This window comes from Acomys russatus, chromosome 8, assembly GCF_903995435.1.
Source record: "Acomys russatus chromosome 8, mAcoRus1.1, whole genome shotgun sequence".
Taxonomy (NCBI): Eukaryota; Metazoa; Chordata; class Mammalia; order Rodentia; family Muridae; genus Acomys; species Acomys russatus.
In genome coordinates, this window is record NC_067144.1 from 10,607,295 (window position 1) to 10,626,364 (window position 19,070).

General features: G+C 40.7%; 1 protein-coding gene and 1 pseudogene across 5 annotated transcripts in view; both read left to right on the forward strand.

Annotated features, from left to right (window-relative positions):
- The first annotated feature begins 7,426 nt into the window (after positions 1-7,426).
- On the forward strand, positions 7,427-8,157 carry LOC127193246 (RNA transcription, translation and transport factor protein-like; annotated as a pseudogene).
- A 7,230-nt stretch (positions 8,158-15,387) lies between these two features.
- The window catches only part of Tp63 (tumor protein p63), a 199,040-nt gene continuing 195,357 nt past the window's right edge, over positions 15,388-19,070 (forward strand). For 3 of the 5 annotated variants that reach the window (XM_051150789.1, XM_051150790.1, XM_051150791.1), the window contains exon 1: positions 15,390-15,532. In XM_051150789.1, the coding sequence (XP_051006746.1) occupies positions 15,471-15,532 (62 nt within the window). In that variant the 5' untranslated portion in view covers positions 15,390-15,470. Of the gene's footprint in view, positions 15,533-19,070 lie in introns of all 5 variants that reach the window. The other 2 variants (XM_051150793.1, XM_051150792.1) reach the window with 2 other exon arrangements.

Below are 19,070 nucleotides of genomic sequence, written 5' to 3' on the forward strand. Positions count from 1 at the left end.
ATATCATTGAGTTATAGATTCTGATTTAATAACTTCTGAAAAAAAACCTCTGGCAAAAAAAAAAAACCCTTCTATCTATAAATGAGAAGTCACATTGTTCTATATTTCCATTGTTACTTTAAATTTTCCTTTAAATGTCTTTCTATATATAAATGGCAAATAACTTTTATCTATCATGGAGCACATAGTGATGCAATTGTACATAATTAAATGCTTTCACTTTTCTCTTTTGAGAAACAGTAATATTTAATATCTTGGCAGCTTAATAAAGCACAAGAAAAAAATCAAGTTATAATGTCATCAATAAGAAGAACATGATTTGTGTAGATAATTCTTCCAAATTGAAAAATCCCTTCTTCTCCCCTTTCAAGGGGAAAAGGAGGACATCAAGAAAGGCTCAGAAAGTAAAGCTAACAAAATTCAGAAGTAAATCAAGTTTGCAACAGTTAGGAAGCTCCTGAAACTTAGAAGACTCACAAGCCCACTCTCTACTGTCATATAAACTACTGGTGGGAAGAGATTCTGATTGGCCAAGCTGCCTACAAGCTACCTCTGCACTATGCCAGAAGTCCCCTCAGTAGAGTGACATTTTCTCTATCTCAGCTGCCGATGACACCTTCAGACCCGTTTAAGTAACCCAGTAAACTCATTCGCTCACTACGCCAGAGTTGAATTACATCATTTCTTTGGTCAGCCATAGGTGCCTTACCTGCTGGGATGCATGGATGTTTGTTCACATCTCTGCAAGAAAAGTCACTAGCTAAATGGGGTGACATTACCACTCACTGATGGCCTTTAAGGTAGTGATGGACTAGGATGGTCACAGATGTTCTTGAAGACTGTGTTCCTTTGGCATAAATTATCCTGTGCTAATGGCACATGGGCAACTCAACTAGTCAAGCGTAAGTGCAGACTTAACTCTTCCCTTTTCCTTTCTTTCACCCACTGTAAGAAACCTCATACATAGATCACATGGTAATGTACAGATCTAATCTCCCTTGCTTCCTTTCACCTCTGGCTTTTTTGCTTCAGTATCAGGTTAGGAACAAAAAGCAGTTCATAGAATTTGGCTTCCAAAAGATGTGCTATGGGGGGCAGATATTGCAGTGTCAGTGCAGGAGTAGTCTAGCAACATTACCCCAGGACTGGTCTTGCTGGACCAGAAGCATTCTAAGTCACATGGGATTTTCAGAGATGGAGGTTACACAGTGTCAGACACTGGAATGCCAGCTGTGAGCGAAAAGGATGTGTCATCCACCTCCTCACCTACTACCTACACAAGGACAGACAATGTAGCCCATTCACAAGGCAGGTGAGGGCTTGCATGATTTGTATGGTTTCCTAAACAGGAGCTTCCTTATACCCCATGCTTGACTTATAGGTAAGCCAGAATCTTTATTAAAAATACATTCACTGGATTATGTCATATATGTTAAAGCATTTTAATTTTTTCCCATTAATCTTTAAATAAGATCCTAGCCTGGTGCATCAAGTCTCCTGAAGAAACTCTTTCTCCTGTGCCGTCTCCCTTCAGGCATCTCGACCCACATGAACTCTCTGCTTTCAACCCATTGACCCGGCCCTGCCCTGCCTGACTCCATTCTCCCACCACGCTCTTTCTCCTAGTCTTCAGATGAATCCCTCCTTCTCATTCTGAAGATCATCTCTCCAGAAAGACATTCCCCCAGGGTTGGAGAGACGGCTCAGCAGTTAAGAGCACAGGCTGCTCTTCCAGAGGATATGGGTTCAGTTTTCAGCACCTATGTGGCAACACACAATTGTCTGTAACTATAGTTCCAGGGGGGAGTTGACATCTTTTTCTGTCCTCTCTGGGTACCAGCCAAGCATGTGGTACACAGACAACACATTATTACACATAAAATAAAAATATTTTAAAGTTATAAAAAGGCTCCTCCTAAGGTATTTGATCTGAAGTTCTCATATTATTTCTTCCATTTCTTCTCATTTCTGTCTCTCTACAAGTTCTGAGAGGGGCCAGGCTTGGTGGCGCAAGCCTTGAATCCCAGCACATGGGAGGCAGAGGCAGGTGGATCATTGTGAGTTCAAGGCCAGCCTGGTCTACAAATAGTGTCCAGGATAGCAAGGCTACACAGAGAAACCCTGTCTCAAAAAACCAGAAAGAAAAAAAAAAAAAAAAAAAAAAAAAACAGAGACTGTCATACTGGCATAATTGTATCTATTTACTTTGTTATTGTTTCTTCTTGGATTCTGATAGGACTGAACTCATGACATAAAAATCTTCACATTGAATTCCTGTGTTCTTATCTAGTTTCTGGACTGCATTGTCTCCAACCTCCCCCTCCCAACCCCACCCCTTTCTGTCTTGGCCATTGACAACATATCCAGGCCTTTTTTTTTTTTTTTTTTTTTTTTTTTCTGCTCTATCTTCCATATCCAACCTGAAATGTCCCAAAAAGCTGGTTCTGGGCAGATCATTTTCCACCTCCATGCACATATACTAAGGCAGCTTGGACATAGGCATGTCCGACCTTCAAGGAGATAACAGACAGACAGCTCCTGATAGCTGCAGTGGTATGTACCTGCATCTGAACCTGGTGTTGTAGGAAATGGCCTGGGACTCACAGACAGGCCTTCCTGTCATTCTAGTAAGTTCAAACACAATGTGGCAATCAGCAAGAGCCATGGATGGCCCCTCCAGCCCTGAGATGGCTCAAGATGCAATAAGGTCAGTTTATAATTACTTATAAATTTAGAGCCAAAAATTGAATACTATTTCAATCCCCCATCTCGCCTAATGTAATTTCTAATGTTGTTTTTATGTTAGAATAATATAATTTTTACTTTTTAAAAAATTTTGGTTTGGGTTGGGTTTCTTTGCTCTGATACATTTTGGGTAACAGTCTCATGTATCTCAGTCTAGCTTGGAACTCACTGTGTATCTGAAGATCACCTCGAGTGTCTGGTCCTCCTGCCTCTGCCTCTTGAGCACTTGAGCACTGAGATAGCCATGCACCACCACCCCTTAATCATGGCGTATAGGAGACCAAACCAGGGCTTCCCATATGCTAAGTAAGCCCTTTCTACATGGGATTACATCCTCCTCCCACAAATAAGCTTTGATTCCTATCCTGTCCCATAGTTTAGATTATGATACCCAGTCACAGAGTCGCCTTGCTTTGTTCATGACAAAGAAAACACTCATTCCTTTGAACCTTCCCAAAAATAAGTCAATACAAACGTAAACCCCAAGCTAACACCCTTCTAACATCTTCTACTTGAGCTACTCCATGGATCCTCATGGTTAAATCCTTACTGTCTAAAGCACGTAATCAATCCAAACTCTTGGAGGGTAGGGGTAGATCAGTGGTAGTGCATTTGCCTAGCATACTCAAGGCCACAAGTTCAAACCCCAGTGCTGATAAATAGATAAATATTAAAAGATAAAGTAACCAAAGCGCTGCATACGTAGTTGGTCATCTTAAGGGGAATGGTATAGACAAACTTTCTCTATCTACATCATTTGAACTCAGGTGAATAGTGGGCAAGGGTGCCTGGTGAATTTGAGTGGGTAGCGGGTATATGGACAACTACCCACGCACTTGACCAAGCTCTTGTCCTGCTAGACTCAGTGGGTGTACTATTTTTGCCTGTAGTTGCCTGGTCCTGCGGCATGGCCATTCTTTGGAAGAACTGACACAAATGCTGGTGGTGCACACACCCATACCTAGGTTGACTTACTGCTTCACAATCAACCTTCCAGTGTTACCACAAACTCTTTAACCAAAACACTCTTTTTCTCTGGTATATATGACTTGGTCTTGCTCTCTCTAGTGTGTCAAGGTTTCTATCTTGATTATTTCAGTAGGTTTTCCTTCAGCTCCATGCTGTGTCTTTTGCCACAAAGCACCCGAATTCTATTGTCACCCAGCATTTGGTCCAGAACCCAATAAATAGCCATGGGATCTGTTGTCTCCAGAGTTCAAAACTGATTCTAGGCTCGGTTTCCTTAATGATAACCAGTAGTGCAGGACACAAGATTATTTCTTTTCCTTCCCCCCTTCAGAAGGCATATTCTGCCAAAGTCTTAACTCATAAATTCCTACATGTTTCATTAAAGTCTCTGGTTCTGAATTGTCCTAGGGCTTATCCTCTATCCCAGTGGTTCTTAAGCCCTTTGGGAGTCTACCAACCCTTTCACAGAAGTTGTCTAAGACCATTGGAAAACACAGATATTTACATTAGATTCATAACAGTAGCAAAATGAAAGTTATGTAGTAGCAATAAAATAATGTGATGGTTGAGGGTCTCCACAATATGAGGAACTCTATTAAAGGGTCACAGCATTAGGAATATTGAGAACTACTGTTCTATCCTTTTAAGAACGTGAACCTATAGCTGTGTTATTGAACATTCCTGCATAAAAACCATCTATTGTTTGTCCTGCCTGATCAGCATGCTATTGCTGTAAGGTAACATCAGTGCACACTGTGTGATATCTCGTGGGTTGAGCAAGCAACCCAGATAGTTTCTGTGTACAATATAACAAAGAACAGATGATTCCTTTAACTCTGAGGTAAAACTATAAATAAATTTTGTTACACGTCACACGTGAATATGAATTACTTCTGATACACCTCTATTATCAGATTAAACTAAAATGCATTCCTCAAGTCAATGGCTACATAAACCTGAGAACATGTCTGTCTTCTTTGTCAAACAAAAAACAAGCAAACAAACAAAAAAACAAAACAAAACCAAAACAACAACAACAAAAAACTTCCTCACAGAAGTTGTACACAGGTATTATTAATTGTTTAATTGAGATTATAAAACCCTATATAAGGTCTCTGAGACCCAACTGAATTATTTCAGGGCCATATTGCGACATCCAACAGAGACATGGCAAGGGTAGTTTCCTTGTACCTCACATATCTTCTTCAGCCATCATCAAGGAGGAACTAATATCTACCATATTTAAAATATTGTATTGCTTTTCAATTTCAACTCTGGGTGAATGAGGATATGGCAAAGGAAAAAGTTTCTGTGTGGCCTTTTCCAGTCTGAAAGCTCTTACTTTGCAAGCCAAGATCCCAGTGTGGGCATCACACTGTTACTTCTATTATTCCAACAGAATACTCAGAAACTAGAAAAAATGACAACTGGGTGGGTCTCTAGATACAGTGAACAAGTTAGACTTTAATCCAACATTCTGTTTATTGTGTAACCATGTGATTCCAACAGAAGTCCATTGTCACCTTAGAGCCTCTGTATTCAATGCCATCTCTCAAGTAAATGCTATAAGCAATCAGAACTACATAATTTGCATGGTCCAGTACAAACTAAAATGTAAAGCACCTTGTTTAGGGACTTTGCTTTAAGTATTTTAAGACATTGACTGTGGAGTCATAAATATATAAGAAGCCTTTCAAGAGTAGAGCCTCACCCATAGATTTCTTTGGAGAAGTCTAGACCAGACATTTGTAGAGCATTAAGGCATGCCCAAATGGAGGCCTCCAGCCTGCAAGATGTAAGTTTAATTAAAGAGAATTTGGGGAAATATTATTGTAATTTGATTTTACTGTTCTCAAGTGTAAGCTTTGTGGATGAATATTGTTTTGCAGTATCAGGTTAAAAATGCCTGCTGTACCTTTCTTCTTTCTTTCTTTTTCTTTCTTTCTTTTTTTCTTTCTTTCTTTCTTCTTGAAAGAGCAAGATAGCACTTTAGATCCAATTAATTATGGATCTAAAAATGGACTAAGGCTAAGAATTGAATTCGGGAATGGTGTGTTTGTACTTACTCAACAATTCTCAGCCTTGCAGAGTCCACTTTCTTTTGTCTGGCTTTATGTGTTAAGTTGTACTCTCTATTAATAGGCATTCGTCATATCCTTCAGAATGTCTTGTCTTGGCTGGATATTTCTATAACTCCTTGTGGGTCAAGTGCATTGGCTGCACCTCCAACTTTTTCTGCTTGTCATTATTAGAGTTATAGCTTTCTGATATCTGGCAGGTAACAACCACCATTTGATTCCTCCTGTATCTCCATCATGTCTCCTATTATTAGGCCTGAGCTAAAGAGAAGAGGTAACATTGAAAATCTTAGTGATCTTGCAACCCTACCTTCAATATTCCTGATAGCTTTGATGATCTACCTTTTTGACATCTCCCCTACTCCGACTGTATCTCTTGTCCTCACAGTTCAATTTTAGCATGTTCAGTTCCCCCAGGTTTTTATTCTCTCTCTCTCTCTCTCTCTCTCTCTCTCTCTCTCTCTCTCTCTCTCTCTCTCTCTCTCTCTCTCTATTCTAGGGAAACTCATGCAGAACATCTTTACTCATCATTGGTTATCATCTCATTTAGATTTATAAGAGCTACCCAAACATTAGGCTTGCTCTGCCCTTGGCAGTCCTTAACAGGGTGTTGAAGCCCATGAGAAAATGCATCCAGGTTAGTGAACTCTTATGCCTTATTTTTCAGCCCTGTCAGTGAAGTACCCTCTTCAGTATGAGACTTTGGGGATGTCCTTATCTTCAGCTGGTGCATGCTACTAAACTCTGGCAACTCCTTTGTTTGCTGTGCTTCCCTTTACTATGACTAAAATCTCTCTCTCTCTCTCTCTCTCTCTCTCTCTCTCTCTCTCTCTTTCTTTCTTTCTTTTTCTTTTGGAATTTAACCTTAGGTAAGAGGCTGGGACCCAAAAAAGGAAACAAAGGCACTCCTTGTGTGGGGTACCATTGCTTTATGTACAGATAGTCCTACATACCTTCAGCACAGGACATCTTAGTTCCTACAAGAGAAGGGCAATCCACCTCTAACAGTCTCTGAGAGTTAGGACTTATCATTAGAATCTACTCAAGGTCCCTTCCTTTAGTTCAGAATAACAGGTGTTTCCAGCCACTCTGCACTGAGCTCAAATGTTTCTTAGACTCAGTGACTTTAGCCACTAGGTTCTCAGCCTGCAGCTTTGTTTTGTTTGGTTTGGTGAAGAGGCTCTTGAGTCTCCATAAGCAATGAAGAGCCCATTTGTCTTTTATACTCAACATTTAATTGCATACTAGGAACACTCAGTTTCTCAATGTATCTCTAGGGTGTTGCTACAGCTTAGTAGTAACCACACAGCCCTTCTGTTTTCTCTCTGTCTAGAAAAAACTTGAACTTAGCACTCATGAGAATCTACCTCTCCAACAGATGTCTTCCCAGGCCGATGTCACTAAAATATATACCAACTATGCTCCTCTCTTCAACTAGTACTGTAACTATTCTACATACCTTAAGAAACTCCTACATTTTTTATTTCTAGACATGATCTTACCATGTAGTCCTTGGTAAAACTATGTAAAGACCTGGGCAGCCAGAGTGGTTTTTGTTTGTTGTTTGTTTGTTTTCATGTGGGGTGGCGAGTGGTGGTGATGGTTGTGATGGTGGTATGCTTGGACACAAGCTCATGGCCTTAGACTACTACAACCTTAGGGTTGTTGAAAAAAAAATGAGAAAGCCTATTGTTTGGATTGAATACCAGAAAATCAGACACTATCAGACTGAAGACAGGTAGCTTGAGAAATATCCACAGTAGTGACTGGCCCAAGTTCTTCTAAACTCTGAGACGTTAACTGTCTTTTCATGATTCTAGATGAGCAATAAACAATGGCCTGGCTTCTTGTTTTGGTTGTTAGGCTTAAGTATGGAGATGATGCTGAAAAGATACAAGGGGGTAATATCTGATAACAGGAAAAGTACTGAAACTGCAGCTGAAAGTGTGTAGCCATTGATCAATCTGGACATAAATAATCTGGGTTTTAAGGCTGGCGTAAGGCCTCTGGCTAATTCCCTTTGCATTTAGAGTCAGTGTCATGATGCCTATTCAGTAATGTTAAGGCAATTCAGAGTATGGTTCAGAGTGTCTAACGTAAGATGCAATTGCTAAATCAAATCGAACAAAAGATGGCTTACCTGTTGCTTTAGACAAACATTCCTGGCTTTGACATGAGGACGCAACTCTTAATGAAGCTATTAAGATTCTGTGGTTCCTGCATATAGAAGAGATCAGAGATCACAGACAAAAACTATTGAATCCGTAGTAGTCACCAGGCAATTATTGCTGATCCAAAGACAGACCACAAACTGGGGGAGGGTGGAGGATGGGTACATCAGGGTTTCAACTTCTCACCTGCTTAGTATGACGGGAGCAGTGTATACAGGGATGTGTTTGGAAATCAGATGTTACATTTTTAAAGGAGAAGTCCAAGGAGATTGGCCATGCTCTAAACAAAATCCAATCAGGGGTCATTGCATGGGCTATCCCTGTAAGAATGCGTTGAGATTCATTTCCATCTCACAGAAGTGTATTACCAGTCCACCCACCTCTGCGTATTTAAACAGTGTGAACAAGCCAATGTCAAAACAAGCAGAGCTAACATTCTTGACTCTCAGCCCAAATGTGGGTGTTCACTATGAGCTCATGCCTTCATCTGGAGGCTGGGATCTGTGGGGCTCAGGGTATCGTAGACTCCCTGGAACAGAAAAAGAAGCCGAAGAACATGTGCTAGCACCACTTGTTAAGACTCCAAGATGCAAAATGCATGTGGAAGCTTTCTGAACCTTGCTAGGGGGTGTGGAAGTCTGTTTGTGATGTCAAGGAGACAGCTGTGCCTGAGTTCAAACTCTGGCTCCATTACTATCTGGAAGAGCATAGTAATTAGTACACATGCACACACACACACACATACACACACACACACACACACACACACACACCCCAGCTTTTGTTTCCCACTTCAAATGTAAAAGGTACCACCAGCGGTTTTTAGAATTTACACAAATAGGCAGTGGGCATGGAGTATTTAGTAAAAGGCATTGTGTTTTATTTACCTCTATTTTGCCAAAGCCCTGTGTACTATCAGGAATTCCATGGTCATCTAATTAATGTTTTCCTGAGTGGATGGTCTCCATCCTGGGTCAGGATTACTGATTAGAGGATATGATTTTGAGATTGATTCCTAGTTTTCTCATGTAAAAAGGAGGTGATGCTCCTGCATTCTCGGCATCATCTTCACTGGAAAATCAGAAGGCTGAAATGAAGTAAAAGTTTAGTTATTTTGAAATTACACTGCTTGCTGGATTTTTTTCCTCTTTCAGTTACTGATCCCTAAATTCACTTAAACTCTGAGTATATTTAATTAAAAAAAATAGAAAATCATAACTGGTGCATGTCCTTTTTTTGATGGCTGTACTCTATTGGTACATGTTGTTTTTCAGGACTCCATAAGGCCATAGGCTTTGGGATGTGCAGATTTTAGCCCATGGCTACCTTTCTTATGATTTCCCCAGAAACGATTTTTAGTTCTGAAGCAACAAAGTAGAAAAGAACATCAATCTGGAATGAGGGCCCAGCACAATGGTCTCTGGGTTTCAGAAGGACAGTTAAGACTTCTTTCTGTTCCTACCAACACCTGAGCTTGATGGGTACTAGCCAACATCTTCTTACCTCATCAGCACCAATCAGGTACCATTTGTCTCACACCAAAATTCCATCATTGACCCAGGGGGCTGTGCCGTATCTATTCCTTCCTATATTCACTTACTTCTTAAATGATTTACTTATTTTGATTGTATGTGCATTGGTGTTTTGCCTGCATAGATGTATGTATGAGGGTGCTGCATCCTCTAGACCTGAGAACTGGAGTTACAGACAGATGTGAGCTGCCATATGGCTGCTGGTAACTGAACCGTGGTCCTCTGGAAGAGAAGCCAAGTGCTCTTTATTGGGATGAAACATTGTGCGGGAGATATAACACAAGGCAGTAACAAGAAAAGGGAGCAATACCAAATGTTGATAGTTTACATGTATGTCAATGTGTCATGGTGTATTAAGGTATTCCATTCCATTCCTTTGACTAGCCAATGGACAGGACATTCTCCACAGATGAGTGAAGAGTGGGGTCTGACTTTCACATGAACTCTGGTGTCCCATATTTGACCACGTCCCCTGGATGGGGAGGCCTGGTAGCACTCAGAGGAAGGACAGCAGGCTATCGAGAAGAGACTTGATGCCATATGAGCATATACAGGGGGAGGAGGTCCCCCTCAGTCACAGTCATAGGAGAGGAGAGTAAGGGGAAAATGGGAGGGAGGGAGGAATGGGAGGATATGAGGGATGGGATAACAATTGAGATGTAATATGAATAAAGCAATAAAATATATTTTAAAAAACAATTTGAGTTTTAAGCAAATATTTAAGTCACTGATTTTCCTGTACCATTTTGCATTCCTGCTAAAGGAGCTAGGTATTTCTCCACCAATTCCTAAAGGAATCCAGTGGTGGCCTCCAGCCTGAGCTTTCAGAGGCTCAAGAGAGCAGAAACTAACACCTGAGCAGGAGGCACACACTCAGCAGCCTCCTGAGCAGGAGGCACGCACTCAGCAGCCATCCTGAGCAGGAGGCACACGCTCAGCAGCCTCCTGAGCAGGAGGCACGCACTCAGCAGCCATCCTGAGCAGGAGGCACGCACTCAGCAGCCATGCATGCATCAGGAGGAGCTTCAGTAGCTCACTCACAAGCACAATTGAAAACAGCTTGAATGGGGTTTTACAACCCCAACTTAAAATATAGCCTCTTCAAAAGACTTGCCTTTGGGGGACTCTTCAAAAAAAAGTCCCTCCTCTGCCTCCTCTCAAGATTGTGTGGGGCACAAGGCGATAAAAGGGAAATGAGGTAGAAAGAGACAACCATGTATAGAGACTAGAATGTAAATACTTCACAAGCACAAGTCTCATAGAGGCATGAGGTATTATAAACAAACTGCAGAAAAATTTCCTGAGGTCTTTGAAGGGACTGTGAAAGTTTCAAAATGATCAACTTCTCGGAGCTGCTCTAAATCGAGGAAACTCCACTGGTGTGATTTTTAGAAGCCACACGATTCTGGATTCGCCATATTGAGCTTTGCTTTCATGCTGTTTCTGCCAAAAAGTGAGTAACTGAATCTACTCAGGAGAAAATATCCACCAAAAACTAAACTAAGCCACTGGCCTGTCATCTTTCCAAATAACCGTGTCATGAAACAGCTGAAGGACCTGTTCCCAGTGAGAAAAGACTAAACAGGCAAGGCATGAATCAGGATTTTCTGTCACTATACAGGCATGCCTGGTACAACAGGCAACTTGAAATGGACACAGAGAGTAGATATTTTATGGATGCGCATTTTGTGGTTTCTACGGTTGAACCGTGATTACGCAAGAGATGTCTTCATTTAGGAAGCACACACCGAAACATGTAGAGGAAAGGCACATCTTGTCTTGCGTCTAACAGATGCTCCCGGAAAAACAAATCTGGCCAGTACCAAATAAGGACTTCCGGTGTTTCCTTATTTATCTCCCCCTCACATGGGTTTGGAGTGAAGGGCGGATGGGTGGGAGTGAGGAGCATGCCCCACACAGCTGTTCGTGTATGTCTGGAAAAGAAGCCCACCCACATTGCTTTTGGACACTGGGTGTGACTTCGAGGGTATCAGGTTTGTCTGTTAGGGAGCCTGCCAACCTCTTCCCTGCCTGATTGGCTTCTGTGTTTCCTTGTATGCCTCCTGAATCAAAACTTCCCATTCATTGGGACGCCCTCCCCCCACCCCAAGCCTTTTCTCTCTTCTGAATAGACTCTAGTCATTAGTTTAGCTATAAATATTTCTATTTGATGGATTGCAGGGCCTGCAAGAAGCTCAAGGTCAAATCAAGATACCAGTACTGAGTCTCCAATGCACGTGCTTCTTAGTGAGTGGACACTAGACCAGCATCAGTGCACATGGATCCTGGTTCTATCTACACTACCTAGAGGTCAGACCATAGCAGGTATAAGAAACATGGAGCCCAAAGGTGGGAGAGTTAGTAAGACCCTCTTCCCAAGGCATGCTTTGCTTTCTCCTTGGTGAACAGAAGTTGCGGTCGAACTGAGGTTAGATGTTGAAAGATGCATTCTAGAAGGATCTTTTTTGGCTGGCGTGCTATAGGCTGTATTGAGCTCAAGAAGACGGGAGCTTAAGGTCCAATCTCTCTGAATTCAGCCTCTCTGATAAACAGTGTCTACGGTCACAAACTGCCATGGCTGGGGAAACATACAAGGCTGTCTGCTCTAAGGTGCTCTTGCTAGCATCTGTTTTCCACCACCTTGCGCTTACTGTTCTCTCCTCAAGGGACAGAACTCTTTTCCTTCTCTCGATGAGACTCAGAACAAAGGCACAAAGGTTTGGGAGCCAGAAGAACCTGAGCCGTGGTGGCAGAGACGTGGGCTTGCCTGTTCACATCTCGGTGTGTTGGGAACCCGAGGTGTGACAGGCAATGCAACTGGGTTGTAGCTCTTAAAGCCAATGGTCCAAAGAATCATTCCTTCACCTAGGCCCCACCTCCTAGAGGTCCTAAAACCTCTCAGAATGTATCTGTGAACACACGATCCCGCGAGGAGGATTTGGTAGTCAAACCATAGCACATGAGTATAAAGGGTTAGGACATGAGAGATAAAGTCACTTCCTTTTACCTACGGGACAAGGGCATCATTTGGGTTTTTGAAGTTAAACAGATGAGGTTTGACGACACCTCTGGTGAAAAACAGAACATGATCAGAAGGAGAATAATGATAAATTTTACAACCTGGACCAGGAAGTGCACAAATGAAAGCAATTGTGAGATAAACGTCATAGGCGTAAGTGAGAATTGTGTTCTGGATACGCGAGTCAGCCTGGACACATTCTAGGCTGCTAGAAGCAGAGGAGGAAGACATAGTTTTTCCTGGGACTTTATGTTGAGAGGACCACAACCTGAACGTTGCTGTTCCCATGACGTCTCTATTCCTGCTTCTTACAAATCAAGGATGCTTACAGTGTCTTTCAAGTATGTAGGTTGGGAAGACCACCACCACCTCCTCCTGTTACATGCCCATGTAAGTTATTCTACTGAATTCTCTGACTAAAAGATCTCACACTCAGAAAAGTTTCTAACTGGTGTCTCAAGGAAATAATTTACACATTTGGTTAGTAACGTGAGTGTCTGGGGGAGTGATGGAATCCAGATATGAAGCAAGTATAGTAATTTTTTTCCCAGATTGTGGCTGTCTGCTTGCTGGAATGGATTGGTGACCCTGGGGACTTTGCTTTTATCCTCTAAATCAAGGTAACTCTGTTTATTTTCATTAAGCAGTAGGGATCGATATCCTTCATAATTATTTCTATAAAATTATTTTTATGACAACTGTTGATACAAAGACATATATTTTACATTAATTTAAGCATAAAGCTAGTAAATAAAAATGATCACAAAGAGTGCTTAACAATTGATTGGGTGGAAGTCTATGACTTTGAACAGTGACATAAACTATCTTGACAAGTTCTTTCTTCCTCTTGGTGAGCACTTAAGTGTAAACACCAGAGGAGGAGTGAATTTAGACCTTGCCACTTCATATCTGATCCTAGGGTCAGCCACCCTGGCATAGCCACCCCGGGGTTAGAAATGTAATCTCAACCCTGACCCAGGAATTAAAGAACCAGATTCCACAACAGAATGCCAAGTGACTCATGGGTATATTAATATTTAAGAAACTCTACATTTGAATCCAGGGTCCTCCTCTTTCTTACTTTTCGTGACTCAGGATAGAACCCAGGCCCTTTTTCACAGCACACAAGTACTTTGCCACTGAACTATATCCCCATTTTGTATTTTGGGGCACAGCTTCGTGTCTCTTTGGCCTTCGATGGCTCATTCTACAACTAGGAGCAGACAGGCCCTGCATGATGGAGCTCCCTCATGGCCATAGCCATAGAAGAGTGCTTATTTTCAACTTAAGAATTTTGCAATTAGGTCATCTGCATTTCCTGAGAGGAAGAAAGACAAACACTTCTATTCCGATGAGCAAATCTATAATTAATTAGTGAAATGATCTTCGCTTCAAGTTTCACATTTTTTTTTTTAAAGCAAGCTGTCTGATTTGGCTGGGGCTCAGGCCAGCATGTGTGTGAGTTTCACAATTCACAGATGTTAGATACTCCCAGGCTGAGTAAAGGAAGAGAATGTCAAGTTTTAAATAGCGTCTCCCTGGCTGGGGCAACAAATAAAACATCTTTACGAACACATTTTGAACCAGAATTTTCTTACAGGAAAATGTCAGGTTTCTCTTTAGCTTGTCTCACAACTTTGACATGTTCTCATGTCACTAGTTTGCAGGTGTCTATGACCGTGGCATGAATGGAAACATGTTCTTGCCATGTCAGTGGCACTTGGGCACACAGCTTTTATTTCCCTGCTGGACTCTATTCTAATTTAGTATCTGAATCATGTTTCATTCAATTTCTAAATCCACAGAACTAGGATAGGATTACAGAGTACATTCAGAAAGGAAACAAATTAATTATCATGGAGACTTTGATTAATTTTTGACTGTATAAATAATGTTAGATATTATAGTAAAGGAAGTCAAAAGAGACTAAAAGCAGCAAAAATAGGACATAAGAGAATGAGATAGAAAGATAGAGTTTGAAATAAATGTACTTTTCCCCCATTGACAGGCAATGTGAAATACTTCTAAATAAATACCTAATACCTAAGTAATAGATAATTAGAAAACACTGTAAAACAAAGTATCAGTTTCTATTTTAATAACATGTTTAAACCCCTATTACTTTTATCTGTATGGATTAAGTAAGTCAGTACAGGCTATTTTCTTTTATTTGGGGAAGAAACAATTTCTAAGGACATAGGCATGATAACACACACACACACACACACACACACACACACACACACACACACACACTGTCTTTCTCTCTAGCTGAAACGAAGAGAGAGTCAGTTCTAGGTTAAATATAATCAAGGAATTTCCCAGTCTTTGCTATTTGAGATTGTGACCACAACAGGCGGTTGGCTGAAAGGAAGGCTGAAGGGGGGCAGGGAAGAAGACAGAAAAAAAAGTTTCCTAAGCGTCTCTGCAAAACATTCTAGCCCCAGCAGCAGTAACAGAGCTCTCAAATCAAATCAGGATCCAGATCCAGGAGACATTACTCAGCTGGAGCAACGGAGACATTTATTAGTTCGGTGACAAAAGTCCTGGCTTCTGTGATTAACCTCTGATGCCATTCATGCCAGCGCCCAATCACGAGCAAGATCAGCAGTTCAGAGATGCCTACAAATTGCCAGCAAGTGTGTCTGCTCGACGTCAAGGGCTCTAAAACCGTGGCAGGGAGGAAGAATAGCTTTACAGAGGATGCCCAGCTGGTAAGAATCAACTGTTTATGATGCTCTGGTCACTTGAAGATTATCATTGGCTGAAAGGAAGAAACGCCCCGCCCCCTTGCAAATCTGTGTGAAGGGAGGGGAAGTGTCTAAACTTCTATGTGTGATGGCATTTGACCCTACTGCTTTCAGCCTTCTGGCTACATACCTAGATATTCTCAGGTGTATATGTATATTTTATAGACTTGCTCCCCATCTGTTGGTATCAAAGAGAGTTGAAGGAAATGAATTTTGAAACTTCACGGTGTGCTACCCTACAGTACTGCCCCGACCCTTACATCCAGCGGTGAGTTTATATATTATGACGTGACTTCTGTCAGAACTGACCTGGTGTGCCTGTGTATTCAGAGTGTTTTTGCTGTGTCCTAAAGAGCCCCTCCTTGTTTAATGAGCACAATGGTACCTACTTTTGACTTTGTATGGACTTAAAGTGGTCTATGGCATCTTTTCTACTGGTGTCTTATACTTGATTTCTTGTGTTACTAAGGGATGAAGTTTGAAGGCATCAATTTTTATAAAGGAGAGAGAAAGAGAGAGAGAAAGAGAGAGAGAGAGAGAGAGAGAGAGAGAGAGAGAGAGAGAGACTATGTAGCATGGGTAGAAGGCAAGGACCTGAGAGATAGTAGAGAGAGATGAGTGTTCCATTCTCAGATTATTAATCAAAACATTATTTAAAAAGTGTCATGCCATTCTGAGCTGTGTTTCAAATATTAAAATGTATTAGTTGCCATGCTCAGTCCCTACCCACCCACCCACCCACCCAAGAAAAAGACATTTCATTGGGCAGGGATAAAATAATCTATTGGGCAATCTGCAAGTCAAAATTAACACTGGAAATTTTGATTTATATCTTAAAAATAGATAGCCATTGTTATATGACACAGATTGTGGCTTGTCATTTTAGCTCTAAAGAATATTTTATTTTTGATTTGTTTGAAAACAAGCATCATCTTTTGACAAATACGACTTCTAAAACCTGTGACTAGATTGACTTGTATTTGTGTTTGTAGAAAAATATTTACCTAGCGTTGAGAAGGAATATTAGTGAGAGTTCACCATAGTGTGCCCATGTCGGGGGGGAGGGGGGTGGATAGACTGTTTCAAATTAGAGTTTGCTATTTTTAAACGAGTAAATGAAATCTGAAGAGTGTTTCCAGTGTAGAGTTATGGGAGACATTCACGCGGTACAAAGCAGTGTGATGTTGTTAATTTAATGGCATGAGATTTGAGGCTGGAATTTGGTGCTTTGTAAGACTAATGAGAGAGGTCCTGAGTGTTGAAAACGGCAGGGCTGGAAAGGGGTTAAACTGACACTTGCCACCTGTGCTTGCAGGCTGGAGCCTCACACCAGAATCTGAGTCCCTAGTGCGCTCCCTGGGCAGGACTCTCTTGTTACCATAGCCCTGCCTCGGGTTGTGAAAGACTAGTCTGTTTATCAGTGTAGACCGCTCTCGTGTCAGGCTGACTCTTTCTCTTCCCGTGAGGTTGGAAAAGCAGAAGAGGAAAGAAAAAACGGAATGGGAAATATAGAAAGAAAAGAGAGACAGAGAGAGACAGTGAGATTGTTGCTATCTTCCTGATTGAAATGGGAAATGTGAATAGTCGCTTGATCCCTCTCTTGCTGTCTGTACAAGCAATGGCATTAGCAAAATCAAATGGACCTAGAATCCAGCTTCCTGAAGGACCTAAAAATTAAACTTAGCTGGCACTGGGGATAGAAATGATGACAAAGCAGTATACTCAAGATTACTGAATCCTGAAAGACCTTTCAGCAATCTCAAAAATCACCCTCCCATTTACCAGCTTTTGGAGCCATCCTTCTAAGAACACAACTGTCACTCCACAGCAACTCTCATAACATGCCCTCCTAGGCCTTTCCTGAAGATTGCATTGGACTCACAGTAGCTTCACAAATTCCTACCCTGTGCACTAGCCTACCACACACATCCTTCTGCTGGCATTTCTAGTGGTGGGTTGGAAAACTCTATAAATACAAGCAAAGAAATTGTTTTTCATATAGCCCTGATGACCTACTAGCTCATGAACAGATAGAACCTAAGTTCTTAACATATTGAAAAATAAATTTTAGGCTGCCTTGATTTCAAGAGCTTTGCCAGCTTGGGAGAAGGCACAGCAACGTGTGCACAGCTGTGAGACTGTGGTTCAACATGGTCTGGGAAGTTTTATAAAAACAATTGTTTTAGGATAAAATGTCTCCTTACATAATGAAAATGTAACCATCAAATAGCACAGAGAGAAAGAAATATGGATTTTAAGCCTCCTTTTGTAAGACACGTGAGTACAAAAGTTCATGAGAATGTGTGTGTAGTGTCTCGTGCTTGTAATCCCAACATTCAGGAGGCTGAGGCAGGAGTACTGCAAATTCCATGCCAGCTAAAGAGATCCTGCCTAAAAATAAAAGGAAAAACGAAAGAGCCATGGGGTTCATTATTGACATCACATTAACTTGGCAGTACTTACATACTCGATATTCAATGTCTCTTTAAGCATTTTAACTTTTTTACATAGATTAATTTCCCTCCTTAATCACTAAATTATGAAGTGAAATATTACTGGAGAAAGAGAAATTGGGGGAGAGGAAAACACAATCCAAATGTAGTGGGTGAAAAAAATTGTTCAACTAAAAAAAATAAGAAACAAAAATGTATCTCAACACAAGAATACAGAATTCTCTCTGGTGTCCAATGGATGAACAGTGTGACTGGATTTTTCTAAGCAGACAACCCTGGTAGTTCTCAGATTACAAAGTCTATTTTAAGAAAGACCAAATTTAATCATTCCATAATCATACTCATCTACATATGAAATTTGTCTTTCTCAACCTTGTCTTTAAGAGAGGCTCAAAGAGGCTTTCTGTTGTTATTGTTGTGTTAAAGGAGGTTAGGCAAGGCTCACATTCTTAACTCCACGACTGGATTCACGGCTTTTGTTTTTACATAGAATAGAATGAATAGCGAGCTATTATTACTAATTGATAAAAACTGATGCCAGTCCCCCCCCAAAAAAACAGTTTAAAAACAAATTTCAAATTATTATGGTCTATTAGAGATGTCACCCTCTGTTTTCCATCCCTTCCACCTGAACATACTGACATAATATAGATTTGGTTTTGTTCTGAATTAATACAAATATACTTCAGTCTTTGCAAGAACTTTTCTGAAAACAAGAAAGGCATTTACATCTGTGGAGGTTATAGAATTGGTATTTGGTGACATTGGCAATTACACAAAATAAGAAAAGATGTCTAAAAGTCACAAAGTCTGTTAATTGATTATCAACCCAATTTTAACAAAGGTATCAGAGCATGAATAAATGGTGCAAAATCGGCAAATAAGTCAGTGGGTTAATTCCTGATAAACAAAACACATGGACAGTAAGTTTATTTGCTGGTTTTAGCCTAATGAATACTCAAAATGAGTGTAAAATCAATTTCTCGGATTGAAGTTGCTGCTTGTGGTATAAGTTGTGTCCTTTACATATTTTATTTTTAGAATGACCATCTAGTTTGATAAATACACCTTGAATCCATTCTGCGAGGCATTCAATCCTTTCAAAATATCTTTTCAAAATATAAGCCTGTGGGAAAAAAATAAATCAAGATTACATTTTGAAATAATGTGAAATTGACATAAAAAGTTAAAATAGAAACAAATATCATTACAATATGATCCATTTACGAAAGAGTTCGTATTCTTTCTCAGTCATCCTTTATTCACAGGCCGTTCATGCTGCTAAATCATTGTAAGAGTGTTTCTCTTATGAATTAGTATCTTTTTGTGAATTTAGTTTTACTTGCTTAAAGG